At 40.0% G+C, this 21,056-nt stretch overlaps 3 protein-coding genes across 5 annotated transcripts in view; all 3 read right to left on the reverse strand.

The window, feature by feature from the left end:
* gnav1 (guanine nucleotide binding protein (G protein) alpha v1) overlaps positions 1–1,919 on the reverse strand; it is a 34,929-nt gene extending 33,010 nt beyond the window's left edge. The window contains exons 1-2 of one of the 3 annotated variants that reach the window (XM_044346111.1): positions 1,830–1,919; positions 357–605 (exon numbers count right to left, since the gene is read on the reverse strand). In XM_044346111.1, the coding sequence (XP_044202046.1) occupies positions 357–486 (130 nt within the window). In that variant the 5' untranslated portion in view covers positions 487–605; positions 1,830–1,919. Of the gene's footprint in view, positions 1–356; positions 918–1,829 lie in introns of those variants that run through there. The other 2 variants (XM_044346110.1, XM_044346109.1) reach the window with 2 other exon arrangements.
* Positions 1,920–2,213: 294 nt separating this feature from the next.
* On the reverse strand, positions 2,214–13,234 carry pcyt2 (phosphate cytidylyltransferase 2, ethanolamine). The gene is made up of 12 exons (XM_044346115.1): positions 12,944–13,234; positions 8,708–8,796; positions 8,106–8,267; positions 7,871–8,022; positions 7,037–7,078; positions 6,741–6,879; positions 6,554–6,636; positions 6,165–6,242; positions 5,598–5,663; positions 4,464–4,529; positions 3,738–3,826; positions 2,214–3,622 (listed from the first exon to the last, which is right to left on the reverse strand). The coding sequence occupies exons 1-12, from the start codon at positions 13,066–13,068 to the stop codon at positions 3,505–3,507; spliced, it is 1,209 nt and encodes a 402-aa protein (XP_044202050.1). The 5' UTR covers positions 13,069–13,234; the 3' UTR covers positions 2,214–3,504.
* Positions 13,235–14,860: 1,626 nt separating this feature from the next.
* sirt7 (sirtuin 7) lies at positions 14,861–20,872 on the reverse strand. Its single transcript, XM_044346117.1, has 10 exons — positions 20,618–20,872; positions 20,353–20,490; positions 19,076–19,180; positions 18,929–18,999; positions 18,750–18,822; positions 18,563–18,661; positions 17,592–17,828; positions 16,916–16,996; positions 16,706–16,812; positions 14,861–16,497 (listed from the first exon to the last, which is right to left on the reverse strand). Exons 1-10 carry the CDS (start codon positions 20,720–20,722, stop codon positions 16,296–16,298), a joined length of 1,218 nt encoding a protein of 405 aa, XP_044202052.1. The 5' UTR covers positions 20,723–20,872; the 3' UTR covers positions 14,861–16,295.
* Between the last annotated feature and the right edge of the window lie 184 nt (positions 20,873–21,056).

The raw sequence follows: 21,056 nt of genomic DNA on the forward strand, positions 1-21,056 counted from the left end.
GTCTTTTTTTTTAATGCATTGGAGATAAAAACACATTAAACCTGCATCTATTCATCTGTGGTAAGTTTTAATCATTGAATCTACAATAGTTAAAGTTTCTAATGAGGATTTGTGAGTTTGTCTCAAACTAAATTAATATCCTGAGGCCCTTTATGAGTTTCCAAGAGTTCCCAGGCAAAAATGAGGACTCTTATCACGTGTCATCCACTGGAAAATATCCAGTTACGGACACAGGTAGCTGCAGGTTATTACCACTCTATATATTGTATAGTACACATATACACTTCAGTCGATCTTGGGACAAATTCCTTCCAGGTGCGTTTAAGGTGAGTTCATATTAGGATGGTCAGTCTCACCTAGTAGGAGTATTTTAACCACATTCATGTCCCGTTTGGCGAACTCGTACAGGTCTCTGTCTATCTTGGCACTGTGTATCCTCGCCTTCTTCTCCTCCTCTGTAACTTCGGTACCGAGGCACAGTCCCATCCTGAGCTCTCATCTCCTCCCTGGCCCGGCCACAGAGGAAAACAAAGCAGGGAAATCCAGACTGGGATCAACCCGAGCTCGTTTCTACGTGCAGCATGCTCCGAGTCCTCCTACTGCTCCTAAAACCGCAGGGTGCAGAAAAGAAGAGTTAAGAGAAAAAAAAAAGTTCAGGCCATCTCCGAAACTTCAGAAGTCGCAGCTTGTGGGTCAAACCGTGCGCATCCGGACAAAACTGATTTTACGCATCGCTCCAAGTGTTTTATTTCCTCTGTCAGGAACAGGTTTTAATGGGTGGTAACTTTTCAGCGACTGTCCGCCGCCGTGAAAACACTAAAGTATTATGTCACTGTGCGCCACAGCGATTCAAACTCTGCCCTGCCGCCTTGGCAAAGACCCCAGATACTCCTGACTGCCTCCTCCCACTGCAGGCTGCTGGCCAGATGGAAAAGTTTTGGACTTCCCTGGGAAGTGACGTGCCGGGAACAAACCTGCTGATTGCGCAATTCCGTGTATTTTACCTGTGCATGCTGGTAAAAAAGCAAAATATAACACATATCTCCATATTTTAGTGGCAGTGGAGGAAAAATAACTAAGTACATTAAGTACTGTAGTACAACTCTTAGGGGCCTCTACTCTGTGATTATACATACAAACCATGTGATCAGCTTATTTGATATGATGCATTATTATAGATTAAAGCCCCATGAATACATAACCCACACAGGTGTTTTCAATTATTCTGCTTGAGCTGCTCAGGAGAGTGCAGAGCTATGGTGGGATTTATGAGAGGTCACCGAGGCCCACATACTTACAAGAGTGATAAAGTTTTAACTTGTCCTGCAACAAAACTAACAGGATAGTGAGACAGATGTCAATCGAGGCAACACTGACACCCACATAGTCCTGAGAAAAGATTTTATCAAACAAAATAAGTCAAATATAGCCTGCCTTTAGTGGTCAAGAGTTGCGAGTTAGTCAACTAAAGAGTGATTTTTCTTCTGGGATTTGTCTTGAACAAGTTTTAAATGCCTGAAGAAAAAAAAACAAATCAGAGATGTTAAAAAGTCTCATTTGTTTTCTTTCATATCTCTTCAATCCTCTGGTGACCACTAAGGGTCCCTAACTCTAGGTTGGGAACCACCACCCTGGGGTAATCCTCACCAGAGTAATATTTAAATGGCATTATAACTGTCACTTTTTTCCTTAGTCTGACAACTGGGAGTCAAAACCCGCAGTTGTTTTTGGCAAATGGGTCCCCTCTGGTGCCCTTGAGAGGCTCCTGTGCAAAATAAATACTTCACTGTTTCCTTCAGTGAAAACCAGAGCAGTGTAAAAATACTTACAGTAAGGAGGACTGCTTTGATCAACGGCCTCACTCTCCACATGAAACGCCACAAAACAGAAAAGACTGCAATCTTTCAGCTGAGTGATCCCATCCTCCCTGCAGAAGTTCCTCAGGAGCGCTCGGGTTGGCAGATTAAAGGCTCTTTGTGTTCGTAATGAGGTGACGGTTTTCAGTTTTTGTTTAAATCTGAGAGCGGTGTGAAGGGGACAGGACCATTTGGATTTAGCAGTTTCTGAGCGGCTGTGGCCTCATTTCACTGACTCAGTGAACCATGAAGACCGTATCTGCTGATCCAACAAAGATCTCTGCCATCAGGCGGCATACTGGATGTTATTTCTCCCCTGTGTAGTTCAGTCCAGACTGCAGTAAAACAGACATCAGGTAACACTTTGCCATATTGCCAGTTTAATAAAGGGGAAATTTACACTTTACAAAATAGTGATTTAAAGGTAGTAAAATTTCCACCATGTAATATTTAGAAACCTTCCAACCCACAGACACACTTCAAATCCTCTTTGTCTCGCACCATTGGCATTTCACCTCCAGGTTAATATGCCCCATATAATGACAGGAAGAGCAGCAGACAGTAACCTTCAACAATCTACCAACGTTTGTAGAGACAGTTTGACAGTGATATTAGGTCCCAAATCTTGAAGTCCTTGGATTGTCTTGTGAACAAAGGAGAAAAGGACATTTCTTGAACATAGACTGAGAATGGAAGGACTCGAGAGCTCTACTGACCCAGCTGCAGACACAATCCAGTACTACAGACTTTAATTTGAGTGGAATCAGAAGTTTATACACAGCCCTTACATTAGTTATAGCTCCAGGAATGAGGCACTACTATAATTTACAGCGCAAACACTCACTCACTGACCTCATTCAGCTCTCGCTCTCTCTCTCTCTTTCTCTCTCTCTCTCACACACACACACACACACACACACATACACACACACACACACACATGTACACACACAGTGCAAATTCAGGTAGTTAAAATCCACAGTTAAAATTAGAGGACTACTTCACAGATCATTTCATGCAGTAATTATGTTTTTTTAAGGATGGATAAAAGTAACAAAGTGACTTCTAGAGATTAAAATAAATTGATAGACAACATTCAACCTTATTTGATGACACGTCTAAAACTGATCATTAAAAAACTGATTTGGTTCAAAGTCTAAAAACATACCCGATAATGACATTAGCACTTTGTCAATAAGTTATGAATAATTACAACATACCACTTTTACACTTATACATGTACAGTAGTGTGTGATTACATGGACAAAACCAATACATGACAGAAGATAAAAATAACTGAGTCCTCTGTGGAGGAAGAGAGGTGTAAAGGGATTTGCAGGTTAAATCGTAGCATGTGTAAGGTGTTTGGACTTTTTGTGTTCTTGTCAAGGCAGATCTATTCTAATCCCATTAGGCTGGAGAAGTTCATATAGAAGAAAGCTGAGAGAAGCTAACGCCACAGTCTGTGCGACGTAAAGCAGGATTCTGCACCCAGAAGACTAGCTGAGACTGGCTGATCCTCCCCAGGTTGTAGACACCCACGTCATGGACTTTCCCAATGAGTCAGTTGAGTCCAACCTCTTAAAGCTGACTGTACCAGGACGAGTAAATCAGACACAGAACCAGTCGGCCCGGGTCTGATGTCTCACTAGTGAGCAGCCTGGGCTGTAGCTTCACTCTGCTCTTGCTCCTCTCTCTTCTTCATGGCCTCGATCACTGCCATCTCCTTGGCCTCCTTCTTTTGGTTCCTGGCTTCAAACTGCAGCCTGTGGAGACGAAGGAGGACATGAAGTTGGAAAGATACAGACTGAAGTGACAATTAAAATGCAGATGGAGATGACAAGGAAGTGAAAGCAAATTCAGGAAAGAGGAGACCCCGACCTGTTTTCAATGATCCTCTGGACGATGTCATCAGTGGTGAGATTGTTCCCACTATCGATGGTCCTGAATATCCCCCTCTTCTTAGGCTCCTGAGGGAAGAACACACAACTGGCTTTATTAAACCACGCAAGGCCAAAGTCATCTTCTGTCATCCCTGTCAAAGGTGAGGTCCAGCCTCAGACCACTCAGAGCAATTTTGGAAAGCCAGAGTGGAACAATAACACAAATCACTGTGAAAATGTGAGCTATTATGGTTTACTCTAAGACATCAAACACTACAGTGCCCCCCTGAGGCCAATGAGGATACATTTGTAAAACCAAGGTCACATCATTCCTGAACATTTTGTCAGATTTGAATTTTTCAATTTCAGTGACTCAGGCAACAACTAAAAGAGAACACATATTCAGATGAAACTGCAGTGTTATAAATATAAGTAACAGTATTATAAGTGTGTCCTTGTGTATTTGTGCCATAAAATTTCTTACAGTCTTGCAAAATTAACAACCTGCCACTTTCTTACTACATTCAACAATGATTGTTACTAGACAGCAGTGTTGTAAAGGAACATCAGAACATAGGTTTGATTGTATTTCACTGACCAGTTTCTCTGTTTGAATCAGATTGTGGGCCAACAGTGTATTTTGACCTTGAACTGTTATCAGATAACAGACATAATAAATAAATGCAGGCCTTGCTGCACGGACACAAGAGGACTTTGTACTCACAGCGTAGGGGTCTGACCCATCCTTATCTGGAAACACCTCTGTCTTGCCATGACACACCAGATCCACCTGTACATTTACACAAACACACGTCAAGTTAAACCAAACATCATAGTACAGAGAAATATAAACTGTATTCTTCCATATGTATGTCTTTATGTCTACATGTAGAGTCACAATCTATGTAGCAACTATATGCTTTACTTATCTGACGCTTTTCACCACAATGCTTGAATAAAAAGTGTTATATTGATTTGATCTACAATGCTGTGAACTGGTTTATTCACTACACAGTGTATCTGACAGATTACTTCAAGTTCAAAGGTCTTTCCACTGATATTTCAACTGTCCACAAGGAGGCGCCACATGGTTCAGTACTGGGCCCTTTCGATTTATTTATTTTTACACTTTTTTACACTGTAAACTATCTTAAAAGGAATCTTTCAAATGCAGTAGTCATACAGTGATCTATTGTTTTGGCCTACACTGATTCAGTTGATTTGAAACTAGTTTTAAATGCCTGTTTTAAATTTAAGGGATGTACTTCTTTAAATCCAATACTGGCAAAAGTTTACCCTGTATGTGTATAACTTGTTAAGTAACTTTTGAAACAGTCTCCTACTTTAATTACTTTGAGTTTATACTGGATGACAGTTTGTTAATTTTTGTTAACTGTCAGAACAAGTCCCGTTTCATATTTGTAGCCAGAAAGACGAGCAGCTGTAACTTCTCACTGGTATTATGTTTTGAATTAACGTCTCTACCAGTTTACTGCATATGTTGTACATCGCTTACAATTGTGCCTAAAATCTCACAATTCACTGGCTCTAATACACACATAATTGTGTTTTGTATGAGAAAACGTGCTGGCCGTCCTACTCCTTAATTTATAAGGCCATCTTTCAGCAGCTTCCATCACCACCAATGTCAAACTAAACTACTTCCAGCTCTTGTCTGTACTGAGAGTATAAACAGAGCTTGGTAAAAGAGCTCTCATGTGGGCAACATCTGCTTGGAATGAACTACAAAAAAATAGGAAATAACAGACACCTATCACCTTAAAGGAACACAAAGTTATGGTAAGTTTAAGAAACTGAAATGGAAAATGTTGTTGTTGTAATGTATAGTTTTACTCACCTTAAAATGATCCAGCAGGTCTTTGCCCACTGCATAGGGTGCACCAATCACCACCTCTGACACATACTATAGAGAGAGAGACAGAGAAATTAACTTTATGAACCTCATGATTAAACTTTTCATGTCAATGCCTCATATCAGTTACTGCATTTCCACTTAAATGTCAAAGTTTAACTAAAGAACATCTAATACAGCCAAGTTTTTACAGCTCACTGCTTCAATTCTGACAACTTCTGCACCTTGTCATCAGGCAATGAGTAAAACTGATGACAGAGCAGAACAATTTGGCCGTTTTTTGGATTGTTTTACATGTTTGGTTTGTGTAATTGTCTCATAACTTGGTTTGACTTGACAACACACACACACACACACACAGTGCAGATGGGGGTACAGAGACTCATTGTTTGGACTGATAGCCGACCAGCAGGAATGGAGGACATAGAGCCAAGTTCAGCCTACAGTGCTGTGAGCGTGTGGGGTGAGAATATGTCCCACTGTGCTGAACATTTAGCGCTCTGTGTGTGTGTGTGTGTGTGTGTGTGTGTGTGTGTGTGTGTGTGAACTCACCCGACAGGCCAGGACGCTCAGTGTTCTCTCATGGATGTTCATGATTGGATAGTTCTTCCCCTTGTACCGATTCACTTCCTGAGGAGAACCAAGAGCTCAGTCACCACGTTTACATTTTTAGCCAACACTTGCATCAAAAGGACAGAACACAGGAAGTTTAAAAGTAGTGTGGGTGTACATTCCTAGACCTCCAAAACTGTTTGCAGTTTTGGAGGTCTAGGCAAGAGGGGCTTCTTTCCTGTCAAACCATAAAGTCTGAGCTGCTCTTGAGTTAACGTGTTCCAAATGTTTCTCTTTAAAAGTGCTGAAAAAGCAGGGAGGGGTGAAGTTCTCACCCTTGTGTCAATGCCTTGATGTGTATGTGTATACTTGTGTGTAATTTGGCGTACCTGGTCGAAGTGCAGACCTACAATGACGTAGGGCCTCTCTGCCTGCTTATAGACCATTTCCAAGAAGTCAACATGGCCGATGTCTGCCAGGAGATTGTGGTCAAGGCAACAACTACACACACAGTAGACGTGTTGTTCTCCTAGAGTTCATGCCTCAGTTCTGATTATTTCTGCATGATAAGGATACGGAAAAGGTCGAATGCCCCTGCTACATAGATAATGGTGTCTCCGAGCTGAGGCTCCTTTCCTGAGGCGAACTGGATGATCTTCTGGGACGTCTGCAGGAACTGAGACACTCCTGTCCATGGACTGTGGCCTTTAGGACCCTTAAACACAACAGAATATACTGAATCATACTGACCCATACCTATCATGGTGACAATGCGATATCCCATTTTGCAAGCAGTCTATAAATCCTTTCTAATAATAAAAATTCCAGTTTATTTACATAGCAGGGTTATTATAACACAGAAAGCAACTCACCTTTCCAAAGTTGTCTGTATGCTGCTGGTAATCTGGGTTATCCTGCAGAAATAATTAAGGAGGAAAAGATTAGATCATCACCAAAACAACAAACAACAACCACTCATACACTAAATTATGAGAACACTCATACAGACTCTAAAGGGGATTTCATAGTTGTGTGTTAAGGGCTTAAACTTTCTTCATTCTTCAGTGCGTATGCAGACATGTTCCACACATGTGCACTAGAGGACAGGATGACAACCCCACAACAAGGGACCAAGGGACATAGGATGGGGAATGCAGTACATATATAATTTCAATTTAATTTTATTTATACAGCCCCAAATCACAACAGAAGTTATCTTAGGGCACTTTTCACATAGCAAGCTCTACAGTACATACAAAACGCACACACAACAAGCATCCAGTTTGCTGTCTAGTGCATGCATAGTTGACATGTTAGCCTTGCTTACAATACACATAGTCACAAATTTTGAGACATGGGCAGATAACGTGGATCCATGCGGATGTGGCAACCACGAATTCGGCTTATCAGCTACGAAGCCTACGCACATAACTGCTGTAGTTGACCTGCACCTCCTTTAAAAATGTAACAACATGTCAGGGCTAGCTCTAAGTATCATACTGAGTTACTCAATATTGAAGGGAAAATGAAAGAATACACAGTTACTGTGGGGGAAGTAATGAAAGCACGATATGGCCTGATCACGTACGATACATCCGTCTTGTGTTGCCGTGGTGACATAAATGGGTGAAATTTAACACTGAACATTAAAACTAAACCTACTGCTGTGAAGCCTTTACATGAAGTATAAATGCAGATTAACTCACCATGTTGCTGTGATGAGCTTTAGTCATTAGAAGCATACGTCCCACCAGGTCAGTGGTGGAGACGCCCTGCGTGCGTTTACACTCCCGGTAACGGCCTGCAAGCTTCACCTCTTCATATGTGTCCTTGCCATCTACGGTCAGCGTGATGTCATCTGGTCGACATAAAACCATGACATTAGTCCATCATCATCAGACACGTGAGAGAAGACACGTGACTTCCTGTCAACTGGCTCACCTCCGTGCACGCAAAAGTCACAGTTGTACTTGTCCAGAGTCTCCAGGGTGGTGACGTAGGGTGCTCCTTCTACTATCTCATCCACCCACTTGATGGCCCGCACCATCTTGTAGCGTTCCTCCTGAGTGAAGACCGGGGGGCCCTTGTGCTTGGAAATCTCGGCTTTTGACAGAGAGTGAGGGAATGAATTGATTATTTTTAACACATCACCACCATCCGGATAGTTAACAAGTTTATACGACTTCTAACACGGCTGCCTTGCAAATGTGTGAGTCAACTGACAGAATCAAGCCAAAATAACCAGATCATATAAGCATTAGTAGCTTGTATTTGTGTACTACAGTGTAAAAGTGACCTTAGAAAATTAAACATTTACAATCAACAGCTGTTTAGCCTCTTGCCAGTAAGAGAGTACAGAGGTTAGCTTTGTTGCTATCTGCAGTAACAACAGAGTAATGTGTTTTAAGCCTCGCACCACAAAGCTGTGTAAAAAGATAACTGGACTTGCTGATTGTGAAATGATATGATAAATGTGAACCAGCAGAAAAACATACCTCAGACATTTTGATCTAATAATGTGTGCATGTGCGTTGCAGTCTTACCATCTGTATGCACTCCGACTATGAGGTAATCTCCCATGCCTTTAGCCTGCCGCAGCTGGTTGGAGTGACCATAGTGCACCATGTCATAACTGTGGAGACAAGAAAGAGAGACGCTAACGTCATCAGCATGGAAAACAATAGATACTGTGAGTGCTTAGACTAAACAAGACACAGAACAAAACAGATACACAAACACAATACAGGATCTGGCCTTTACAATTAGCATCATTGTCTTTTAAATGTCTTGAAAACGCACCTTTGTAGTATAGCTTTGACTGCAGAGTTCTACTTCTCTTTTTACTGTGACGTTACACAGTAGAGTAAGACGAAACACAGAAACAAAGACCTTATGACACAGTGAGTGAAAATGATAAAGGTTAGTGGGATAAAGGTAACGTTCAGACACACATTTGTACCTTGTGCCAATGTTTATTTGTCTTCTGCCATTCAGTAACTTCTACAGTTAGTGATTTTTTTTGTCAGCTTGCCTTTTTTAAATAAAGTCAATGTGAGTGTTCCTCCCTAACTGCAACATTCTCGTCAAAGTCTTCACTGATCTTAACCAAAAGAGAAAAAAAAGAAATTGACTTTGTCATTCCTAGGTATATTTAATTTAAACAATCATATCTCTGGTCCTGGAATACTATAAATGTTGCTCAATCTGAGTTAAGTTTGTGCAGGTTTTGATGAAAATGTGCTACCCTACAGCTTCACATTCCTTCACTCACAAAACACTCAAATCTCATACAGTTCAACCACAGACTGAGCAGCTTCACAAGAGCAGCTGGAGGTTAAGATCCCAGGTTGGACAAAAGCGTTATCATTTATCAACATGAGTGGGTTCACGTTACACATTTGTATTTGTGCTATTTTAAGAGATCTCAAATTGCTGAATATTAGAAAAGTTATGTGTAACATACATGTCTCAAAGTAGAACTACTACTCATTTTTACATATCCAAAAAACATATTGAAGTCATTTTCAATCTTGTCACTTTTCATGTGCAGGTCCACATCTCTGACTGCATCTGTGGGTTACCTCCAACAGATGAGACTGCTTTAATTCATTTAAATTCATTAATGTGTGACCCCGTCGCCAATCAGTCATGCAGTGTGCAAACCACAAAGACTTCAAGACTCCCGATTACAAGACAGAAAGTTGTGTAGTGTGAAGATGACTTTGAAAGTGGTGTAGTGTGTCCACGGCATTAGAAAGCCCTGTCTATCAGTACTCTTCCAGTAAGCAGACCTCTCTTCTCTAAAGACATTACCACAAGCTGCTGTAATCCTCCAACCCCACTCACCTTACCCAGACAGGATCAGTTAAACACTGTGCTCTCCGTTGTAAATTTATCTGCTTCAGGGTGATGAATATGCAGATCGGTGCTTGCCCTGTGATAATTCTGCAGTACTGAACTACAACTTGATGACAGTTTTAGTGCTTTAAGAGTGAAAACAGTAAATACAGTGAGGTCATGCCTAATTTTAGTGCAGTGTATTTCAATGAAATGAATAAACTAATTTATTTGATTAGATGCAGTCAAAAAGTGCTAACAAAACATATATTACAGTCTTGAACGTCCCAAAAATGTAACCAACTTTGAGTTGAGTTAATAGAGCAATGAATCAATCAATCAATAAACACTACCTTTGGATACATCGTCTGCAGTTTTATTAATGAAAAAAGTAATTATTACACTGATGTGTAATAAAATGATCATATCAAATGTTCCTATTGCCTCAATGTTAAAATGTCAGAGTAATATACACAGTGGTACGCTTATGTAATTGTACAACTTGGCCAAAGTGGTCGTAACTGATAGAAAGGCTTTTTTTCCAAACATAAATATTTTTGCAGGTACCCTGGCTTTGTGCCACAGACCACCGGTGGTCTCCAGACCTCAATAACTGATACAGTCTACTGGGTATTTGGGCTTTTGGCCATCATGCTGCAGAGAGCATAGTATCATATTATTTAATATTTTCTCTTTCCCCATATCTGCGCCTCTTTTCTCTTCCTTTTGTAGTAATATTGCCATTAGTAATTGTGCCATTAGTGATATGTCATTAAAGCTGCAGTGCGGCACTTTGACATATAAATCAACGTCCATTGCGTTCAAGCCCTTGCCAAACACTGATTAAGCCTATCACCGCCAGATAAATCCGTATTTCACAGTAGACAGAGTATCCCAGAATGCATTTCGCATCAACTGGCAGCCAAGGTGGAGATTAAGCTGTTGTAATTTTCACTGTAGGACTGTTCATGTCACCTTATTAAGTTTTAATATTTTTCAGGTGAGAAAGTAACCATGTAGATTCCCAAAATGTGGTCAGTTTATCCAAATAACATTTTCAGAGCTGTGAGGAGCCGCTGGCTGCATGAGACCAGCCGGTCGCCATACGTCATAAAGCACGCATCGACAGTGTTTTTGTTATTACTCACACTGCCAAAAGGGGGAGACAAAAGTTCCGCACTGCAGTTTTAAATATAATATACTGTGTCTCAATATATCACCCTTTTAACCCGCCAAAAAGACGGAACACCAGCCCATCATGTAGACATGTTGTTTAGGCATCACGCTGGACAACATGTTCACTATGTTAGCTATTTATAACCACCACATGAGATGGGCCATGTCAAAACTTGCTATCAGCAACCCAGTCACTTCCTTGTGCAGCAAGTGAGTCCACGAAAGAATTTACACGTTGCATATTTGGAGTCAGTTGTCTCTTCAGCTGCAGCCAAATCATGTGAAGAGCGTGGGCTTTTTCTCATGGTACAAAGGTGTGACAGCAGAGTTTCAAATAACAACAACAACAACAACAACATTGAGATATGGCTGTTTTGAACGTCAACCAACCCCCAGATGTTTGTATCAGTGTGACAGACAGACAAGACAGAAATTTATATGAGACAACCACGAAGCAGACGCGGGAGGTATTAATGTCAGGATTGCACATAGGAGAGGCAGAATTAAAGATTAGGTCTACAAACTGCAGATGTCATTTGAACATCTCAACCATTTTCACAAGAGATGTGTTCAAAAAATATCCTCTCTGGGTTCAGAGATGTGTTATAAGCTTTTACAACCAGTATGTGAGATACCTGCATAGGAAACATAACCCTTCTCGGGTTTCATCTTTAGGACTTCCCTATTCTTTAAAGTCCCCCTCCACTCAAAAATGTGTTTTTCTTCTTGTTGCTACAGTTGGATGTTTGTGCTTCACTGTTTGTTTAATGATGAATATGCAGAGTTTGACACTAGAGGGCTGTTTCAACATTCATCTGCTGAATGAGGAAAGTTTCTCTGAGCTCAATGAAAATCAGATTTTAAGAAGTAGGCCTGCGAGCATTATTTGTGACATCACAACTAGTTTGGACGCCAAGTGTGATCCAGTATTCAACTTACACAAGTGTGATGTTGAAACTTGAAGCCTCCAGTGCACAAACACTGAGAATGAACTTTACAGTGAAGTAGGAGACATCTTGTGTCCAGCTGTTAAACTTCTGAAATGAACATTATTTGCATATTTATAGATGCCAAATATTTTAATGATGGAGAAGGAGGAGATGACATTTTAAGGATTTTAATGAGGTAATTTAACTTTTTTTGTGGAAAAGCCATATCAGACACAAATATTATTCAAAGTAGAGTATTTTACACACATCTTAAAACATGTCTGGAGGGGAAATGAAATACAATAGTTGCACTTCCGTCTGGGTATAGCTTCGTACAGACACACAGGCAATATCAAAATATCACTTAACATCACTTCCAGCAGTAGTGTGAGCACCTTGTCCTTAACTTAACTTACCTTATGCAACTGAGCCATAACATAGATGTACATTACAACAGCCGGTGTACGAGAGAAAACGTTACGCAATGTGTTTTGTGGATGAAAACAGTTTAGGAATCGGGACAAACCAGCAAACTCATGTAACCGTGTTGTATTATAATCCCTTTTAAAATGTGCTGGGCTAACCTTGGACTGACAAGTTGGTTTTAACTAAACTAACTACGGTAGTTATTTATGGAGTATGAGTTGGTTTAACTCCTGTTGCTAAGTTACTAACTGCTAATGTAAGTAAGCTAACTAACTAGCATTAGCATGCTAACCAGCCACTGAGTTCCTGATAAGTGATACAAAACAACCGCTTGAAAAGGACAATAATCTTGAGAAGAAAGTGTAATATACCAGCACTGACAGTCAATCAGCGACGGTTACACAGACTCACCATCCGTCACACCACAGCCGGACTACGCGCCTCCTTTTCTCCGGGCTGCACCCTGAACCACCCGGCTTACTGTAGCCGGCTTCACCCCCCTGGTCGTCGGTGGCGTGGTGACCGTTTTTGATCATTTCGACAGGTCCAGGCAAATAGCTTACTGGTAGAACAAAAAACGAGAGGTAAAACGTTTAAACGTATTTAACTTAATCAAAAAGAGATCAATTCCTAAGGACGTGTTCTTGTGCGTCTCTGTTATCCCAGAACAGACAGTGAGTGACACTGAACCGGCCAACGCCTCCAAAGCAACGTCACATCGACTGAGCGATTGCATAATCACGTCACGTGGTCTGAAATAACCAATGAACACTGACAAAGTACTAGCGGTGGAAAGCACCTAAATAATAATAAATTATTATCATTATTATTATATTATTATTATATATTATTATTATCAAGTAGTGCGCTAATTTTGATGTCAGGCACTGTCCTTCAGTATTTCTATTCACTGCAGTGGTGGAAGAAGCACTCAGATTCTTTACTTGAGTAAAAGCACCAATACAGCAATGTAAAAAATACTCCATTACAACAAAAAGTCCTGCATGAAAAATCCTACTGAAATAAAAGTACAGAAGTATTAGCAGCAACTCTTAAGGTAAAAGTACTCGTTTCGTCCCTCTGACTGATTTATTATTATTATTATTATTATTATTATTATTATTATTATTATTATTATTATTATTATTATTATTATTAACATTTATTGAAATTAAACCATGTGAGTTCAAGTTCAGAGGGAAAAATCACTTGGTGGAGCTGTTAACAACTCATAGACATCTGAAATGTGACCCCGACGACTGCTTTTTGTAAGACGTCAAAAGCCAAAGAGGTAGGAAACCACTGGTTTCATCTTTAACAATGTGTTGTATTTCTAAAGCTTGTTCTATTATCCAATGGGTCAAATCTTCTTCTGAAAAGTAACTAAAGCTGTCAAATAAATGTAGTGGAGTAGAAAACACAATATTTCCCTCTGAAATGTAGTGGAGTGGAAGTATAAATATTATAAAATGGAAATACTCAAGTACACGTATGTCAAGATTGCACTTCAGTACTTGAGTAAAAGTACTTAGTTACAGCAGTTAAAGCAGTTAGATTTTCTGCTGCTTTATAAATGTACTCTACTACACTTTGGTGTGAAATATTGAACTTTTTTACTCCACTTCAACTTAATAATAGCTTGTTACCCATAATTTTATAGATTAAGAAACATTACTGGTTAATCAAAAATTGCTCAACCTCAACCAGCTACATTAAAATTCTGCTTTCACACTTATGCATCATAAAAAATACAGTAATATAGTATAAAAGAATATAGCAGACAGGGGACATTCTGCAGCACAATGAGTGTTTTTTGAGTACATTTTGCTTATAATGCTTTTATTCTTGTAGTTAAGAAGAATCTTTTTTGCAAGATTTTATTGAATGATTTCTGTTAATGGTGATGGACTCAAGTAGAATCTTGAATGCAGGACTTAAACTTGTAATGGGATATTTTTACATTGCTACTTTTACATAATTAAATGTATTGAATACTCCACAAACTAAGACAGGTAGCAAGTGAAGTTAGTCGTCTGTCAAAGTAACACCACGATGCCTTGAGGAGATGAGTTGCAGCAAAACAAGTCGAATGACAGAAGTTAATTCTTAAACACAACAGACAAGAGTCAGTCTCAGAGATGTTTACTCACCAGTCATCTAGTCAATATAATAAATTAAAGCTATTTTAAATATATAAATTATACATGACATGAATAAAAAACTATTCCAGGCACAACCCATTACCTATCAAGTCTATACATTAAGTGGACTATACCACTATTACTAACAATAAGCTGTTACTCAAAGCAAGAGGCGGTATAGTGAAAATACAGATTATCATGAGGAACACTTTATTGTCTCACAAATATAGCATTTTTCTTTTTAGCAAAACACAGAGGAAAGTAATGAGTCTTCACATCCAGTTTTAGCACTGGTGGGAGTTTTAGGAATGCTGGACACTAGCTCACCACAGCTAGTTTGGCCTTTCATAACCTCTGACACTTTATGGTACATGATGCGATTATTAATACTACTGAATCTTCCTGAAACAAATGAACAGATACCTATTTGGTCATTTCCTATCTCCTAAGTAAACAGTAACTTAACATGATACAAACCAACAACTGATCAAAATTCAAGTCAAAATTCAAAATCAGCTTTCCTTCTTACACTGCTGGAACAAAGGAGTGACAGCAGCAGAGTCTCTGCATTGACTGCAGAAAAAAAAATAAAAATAAAAATGTAAACACAGAATCAACAACTTCAGTAAACCAAGGTAGCAGCTGTACTGCGTGGCCTGCAAACCTGAGGATAGGTGACAGCAGAGTGAAGGTCAACTGTGAGGTCAGGAAATCATTTAAGTAAACCAAAATACCTTTTCAGTCACGATCAACACAAATGAGCTCTGTTGGAAAAGGTACATTCAACAGTTCAAGTCATTAACATCTGAAATAGTCTACAAAAATATAATTTACTCTGAACACTACATGTAGCAAATGTTTGACCTCCTGAACCTTTTAAAATCTCTTCTCTGTAAAAATTGGCAGCACAGAACTTGAAAATTGGCTGTTGGTTTGCTGCTGTTATTTGCCACTTATAAAACTGCACAACACCTATCTAACACTTCAGGCACCAGTATTTTAATGGCCATTTACATCTAGCTAATGCACATTGAATTGCTTACTGCAGTGCACCCATTACCATCTTGGTAAAAACAATAATCCAGTACACATTAAATAGAATTTAAAGTGACATTAGAATTTTAAAGTGACACTCCACAAAAAAAACCACTTATGTTCTGAGTCTCATGGCTGTAAAAACATGATCGTTTGTGATATACTGAGCATACAGGGGGACAGTAGACAGGATTATGTTGCAGGAGTGACTTCAAAACTTTCTTTGGATGTTAACCAAGCTAGCTTAGCTGCCATAAAAGTAGTAACATAAGAAACAACAGCAGCATAACAAGAGCCACTTTCAGATCTAGCTGTCACTCAGAATGTTGTATAAAATAATAAAGTCATGATGCAAAGTGCCATTATCATATGGCACAAATCCAAACTCATTCTTTCCTTCATACACACATACACACTGCATATGACTGAATGTTACCAATGTAGCCAAAAGACATCACAGCACATACATAACAGCACCTTAAAGTTTTAAGTCCGACTCATCATGGGACTGAAAGTTGAATCCCAGGTTGGGATTCATCACAACATACTTGATCATAACTAAGCATTTTTCTGCTAAGTCTGCATGTTTATGCAGCTTTTTTCTTCTTCCTTCCTTTGCCATAGCCTCGTCCAAACCAGCCGCCCTGCACAGCTGTGGCTTCTGCCTGGTCCCCAGCGTCACCGGAGCAGTCCTCATGCTCAGCAGGCGGAGCTATGACGTCACGAGTATGGCTGTTTACCTCCTCTAGACGCAGCGGTGTGGCCAGGCTGAAGATAGGGTCCTTTGCCCTGAGGATACAGAATGAGACAACCTAAGCTGAGAGTCAAAACGTTTGTCAAATCTGTGTGTTTTCTGTGTGTGTGTGTAAGAGTGTGTCAGGGGTGAGTCTCATGTTTGTACCCTTTGTAATGGGAATCACTAATTTATATATTAATGAGGCAAATATTTTCAGGTTTTCTGTGTATAATGGGTATAATTACTTCCTATGGTCCTTACCTGTCATACACAGGAACCTGAATGTTCAGCTCCTCCATGAGAAGGCTCATGACATCATCACACTTGCCATTTATTTTCAGTACGGCCAGATCATCTTTTGGCGTCCACTACAACAAAAGCACGACCACACAATCACCAAGCAGCACTATGTTTTCATCGTATTTCAAATTCATTCATCTTATTCACATAAAATGTCAAAACTAAACATACCTGGAGGTTGACAATGTAGAGTTTGGGCCTTTTGCTTGCTGGTCTGTTCATGCACCACAGACAAGCATATTTCTTCAGCACCTATAAGAGAGACTGAGCTCATTACACTGTAAAAGATGCTGTAACAAATAAACCATCAACTAAAGATAATCACATCAGACTACAGGATCAAGATCGTAGTCTGAGTGAGCGCAATCAAATGGAAGATGTGAATTATCCCAAATCTAGTAAAACTGATATTATAATTAGACTTCAAACAACTACGACTCTATCAGGGTTTTTGGAGTATTTGGTGACAAAGGTTGTACTGTCTGAACAGGGCAGTTAGGAGTAATGCAAATTTAGGAAAAACTAAATTTGCATTAGAGTTTTTCCTAAATTTACATGAACAGAGACAAAAAAGGTGGTACATGGTACAAAGACAGCAAAGACAGGGTTTGAGGTTGAGTACTGGAGGGAAACTCTGAGGTTATATCACAATATGGAGAGATGAGTCTTAACATAAATCTGTCTTATTTATAATAAAGTCAATATTGTGTTTATTACGATACATAAACATAACTGTTGCCATTAAGACCATCTGTCCAGAGCCAACCTGCACAACCTACATCAGATTTTACTGAACCACATCACATTTATGGACACATCGTAGGCTAATGTGGTTTATAAAACCTACCTTCAGACTGGAGCCTAAGCAGAGGATAACATCCGCCTTCTTGGCAGCCTCTGTGGCTCCCTTCCAGTTGAGAGGTTGCTCTAAGGTCCCTCGTTCCCCAAAGTGCACTATTGTGTCCCTGAGTTCACCGCCACAGTGGCTGCACCTGCGGTCTGTCCCATGGCGGTGCAGCGATGTCCGCTCGGTCACGTCAAATAAACGCACGTACTCCCTGACTGGGGAACAGGACGTACACACCTGGAGAACGGATACAAAACCAGCACATTAGGGTAACTGTGAAATTTTGGAAAAGTGTTTTCCTGGACAGGTCAAAATCCAAAAATAATAATTAAAAAAAACATCTGAGACACGAAATCTAGGTAATTTTTATGTAACAGCATCTAACAGCATTGTGTATCTGTATGTAGGGATATCCTGATGAGGTTTTATTCCCTCATTCTTAGCTGGTCTCCCCTTCTTGTCAAGCACGTTAAGCCGGTTTGTGAAAACAATGCACACTTAGCCTAAAGCAGGCCTACAATAAAATTAGAAAAGTGATTTAGACATGTGTAACAGCTGGATCTGTAGAGGCAGGAGGGTTTTAGTCAAGGTTTAATGAAGTTCAAAAGTAGTTTTTAAATCAACAGCACTTCAGAGATGTGAGTTAACTGAGGAATGTTGGTGACAAAGATTACATGTCTCTCTGTTCATTTGTTGTGTGTGCACCCTGTGGTTCACTTGCTTGCAACACTGTGCATGTTTTTGACAACTATTGGACCCATAATCAAAAAAACAAACAAAGGAAACAAACAAACAAAGGATCAGCAATGGATCCGATTTTATATATGCCTGTATCTGTATTTTTTTTTAAGAGACAAGACTGCAACACAAAAACATCTTGACTTTCTAGGAGGTGGGACTCTTTCATTTTAGTGATTAGAAGGCAGAACCCGAGGACAACAGTTGTGTTTGTGTGTGTGTTTGTGTCTCACCTCAATAAACATGTTTCCATGGAGCTCAGACAGGGCGTGTCTGGGAAGACCACTACGTAAGTGAAGTCCATCACAGTTTTGAGACACAACATGCTTCACCTTTAGAGACAAACACACACAAATGAGAATATGTATATAACGATGTAACACCTACTATTAGACATTATCATGTCTTGGACTTACATACCATCATTTCCTTATAAAGCGTCCTAATGCACATGTGCGTGAAGGTCGGCTCTGCTTTACTCAGGTCAGACGAACTGTTTGAATAGAGAAACAAGGAGGATGATAACTGGGGAGTTCAATTCACTTCAGAAAAAACATATGCAGCTAATATCACATCACTGTAAAGACTACACAGCTCACCTGACTGTCCGGCCCTTCTGCAGTTGTGTCCACACCCCATTAGGGCCCCTGTAATCTGGGATAGAAGCTGCCTGAAATAAAATACATAATTAACTCTGTGACAGTGAAGAGGAAAAAAGGAAAGTGAACATTCAGAGTTTGGCGTACCGTACTGATCCCGGCTCCAGTGTAAACCACAAAGTGTTTTGCCTGTTTGACTGCTGCAGCCAGCTCCCTGACTTTACGTTTCAGCTCATCAGCATCATCACATACCTGCAGGTGGTAAAGTAAAAAAAAAAAAAAAAGAAGATGTTTTAAGATTTTACAACCACACACTTCTATAACAACCACATATCATGTTTTCATCACATTATTTCCATAGCGCAACATGTAATATATTTAGTTTAAGTAATATTCACTTATGACAAGTAGTATTTATTTAGATAAATTTCATATCTTTAAAAACCTAAAGGCGTATTCATGCTCCCCGGAAAATGTCCACTGATCCACCAGAAATAAAACATCTGATAGACTGCACTGAAGAACCTTAGAGGATCTGACAGTGATCAAACCAGCTGTTTATGGTTTACAAATATTTATTTAATTTCCATGTGCATATACAGTATGTACAGTATTAATAACTGGTTACAGGTATACTGAGGGTGCAAATTCTTGAGTGTGTGACTGAAGCCTTTGCTTGTGATTGTTTAACCCTGAGGTGGACCAGTGTGCAGTCGACACATATTGGCCATAATGTAGCTTTTTACCTCTACATCCTATTGTTTTTGTATACTGTACTTTCATAGGAACTTTAATAGTTTGGATGGAATCCAGTCCCTTTCTTGAGGATAATAAGCACATTATCATGTATTTGTCTGAACACTCTGGTGCCACCCTCAGGCTAAAATGTCAATACAGCACAGAAAACACCTCCGGCAAGAGGCTGAGGTCTATCAAGACCAAAAACCTCATGTCGCAAGAACAGTTTCTTCCCGTCTGCAGCTGCCTCATCATCAAGGCCTGGAACCCCCACTAACACGGACTCTATCTCCCATGGACATTTACCGTTATATTAACATAAAACCCCATAATCTTATATTTGCACATCTGTGATCTTTGATCTAACATGGTGTGTTACATTAACACAACTTGTATTATTTATTGCACACTGCATATGCTGTTTACTTCTTCTCAATATTTTGTGCATCTCATTTAGCTCTCTTCAGTTTAAAATTGAAACATGTAGCAGCTCTTCTCACTTTCTTTTTATATTATGTAGGATTACTTCATTTTGTGTATATTTTTGACTGTTACGCACAACACCAAGGCAAATTCCTTGTGTGTGCAATAAACCTGATTCTGACCAGGGCCCCCAGTTTATTTTTTTGGCCCGGGGCCTCCCAGCAGGTTATTCCAGCCTTGCAGATCGGGCCTGGCAGTCTCACCTCCTCCTGCTTCCTCTTGAGTACATTTCTGCGGACTTGTCTCCTGCAGAGCTCCTCCACAGTGTCTCTGTGCAGCAGCAGCACAGCCGCCTCCTCCTCTGACCGCTCAGACTCCGGTTTCTTCAGGACCCGTCCAACCTTCAGGTACCCCGAGGAGAGAAACACCTGGTTACCGGACAAACACTACGTGCATACGGATTAAACTGCTGTTTTAGCCAGCTAGCTTTGCACAAGTGGCTCTAAATGTGCCATTTTCTCGTCTTACCAGTCTAAAGATCTCCCTCTCGTTTTCCCGTTGCAGTATTTTAGCTTTTTCTAAAGCTTTTCTCTCCGCCCGTGAAGAAACCCCACCGTCTGCCTCCTCTGCCATCCTGTTTTAATCAGCTGAGAAGTAGATATCTCCTGGATTCAAAACAAAGCTCACAGCGCCAGACCACCGACAGCCGCGGCGGATGTTGTCCGTTTAAAGTTAACCAGAAACGGCCTGCAGCGCCCCCTGCTGCTGGGAGCCTCATCCAGCATTTACAAACTTCACAACAACAACATCCAGGTGGTTAAAGAACATTTATTATCAACCACATACAAATAAATAACATAAAAAAACAGGTCCAAAATCGCTAAGAATAAAAAAACTTCAAAGGCTTACAAGTGTTTTGGCTTTTATGTAATCCCAATATTTAAGGCAACACACTCTTCAAGTATTA

Source organism: Thunnus albacares, chromosome 3, assembly GCF_914725855.1.
Source record: "Thunnus albacares chromosome 3, fThuAlb1.1, whole genome shotgun sequence".
Taxonomy (NCBI): domain Eukaryota; kingdom Metazoa; phylum Chordata; class Actinopteri; order Scombriformes; family Scombridae; genus Thunnus; species Thunnus albacares.

Coding starts and splice junctions, on each gene's coding strand:
- sirt7 (XM_044346117.1), bottom strand. CDS start 20,722: ATGGCAGAGGAGGCAGACGGTGGGGTTTCTTCACGGGCGGAGAGAAAA. Junction 19,181..20,352: donor TCAAGAGGAAGCAGGAGGAG/GTGAGACTGCCA, acceptor TACCACCTGCAG/GTATGTGATGATGCTGATGA. Junction 18,662..18,749: donor CGCTTTATAAGGAAATGATG/GTATGTAAGTCC, acceptor TTGTCTCTAAAG/GTGAAGCATGTTGTGTCTCA.
- pcyt2 (XM_044346115.1), bottom strand. CDS start 13,068: ATGATCAAAAACGGTCACCACGCCACCGACGACCAGGGGGGTGAAGCC. Junction 8,797..12,943: donor CGGCTGTGGTGTGACGGATG/GTGAGTCTGTGT, acceptor TTGTCTCCACAG/TTATGACATGGTGCACTATG. Junction 7,079..7,870: donor AAGCTCATCACAGCAACATG/GTGAGTTAATCT, acceptor TTATTTCTGCAG/GATAACCCAGATTACCAGCA.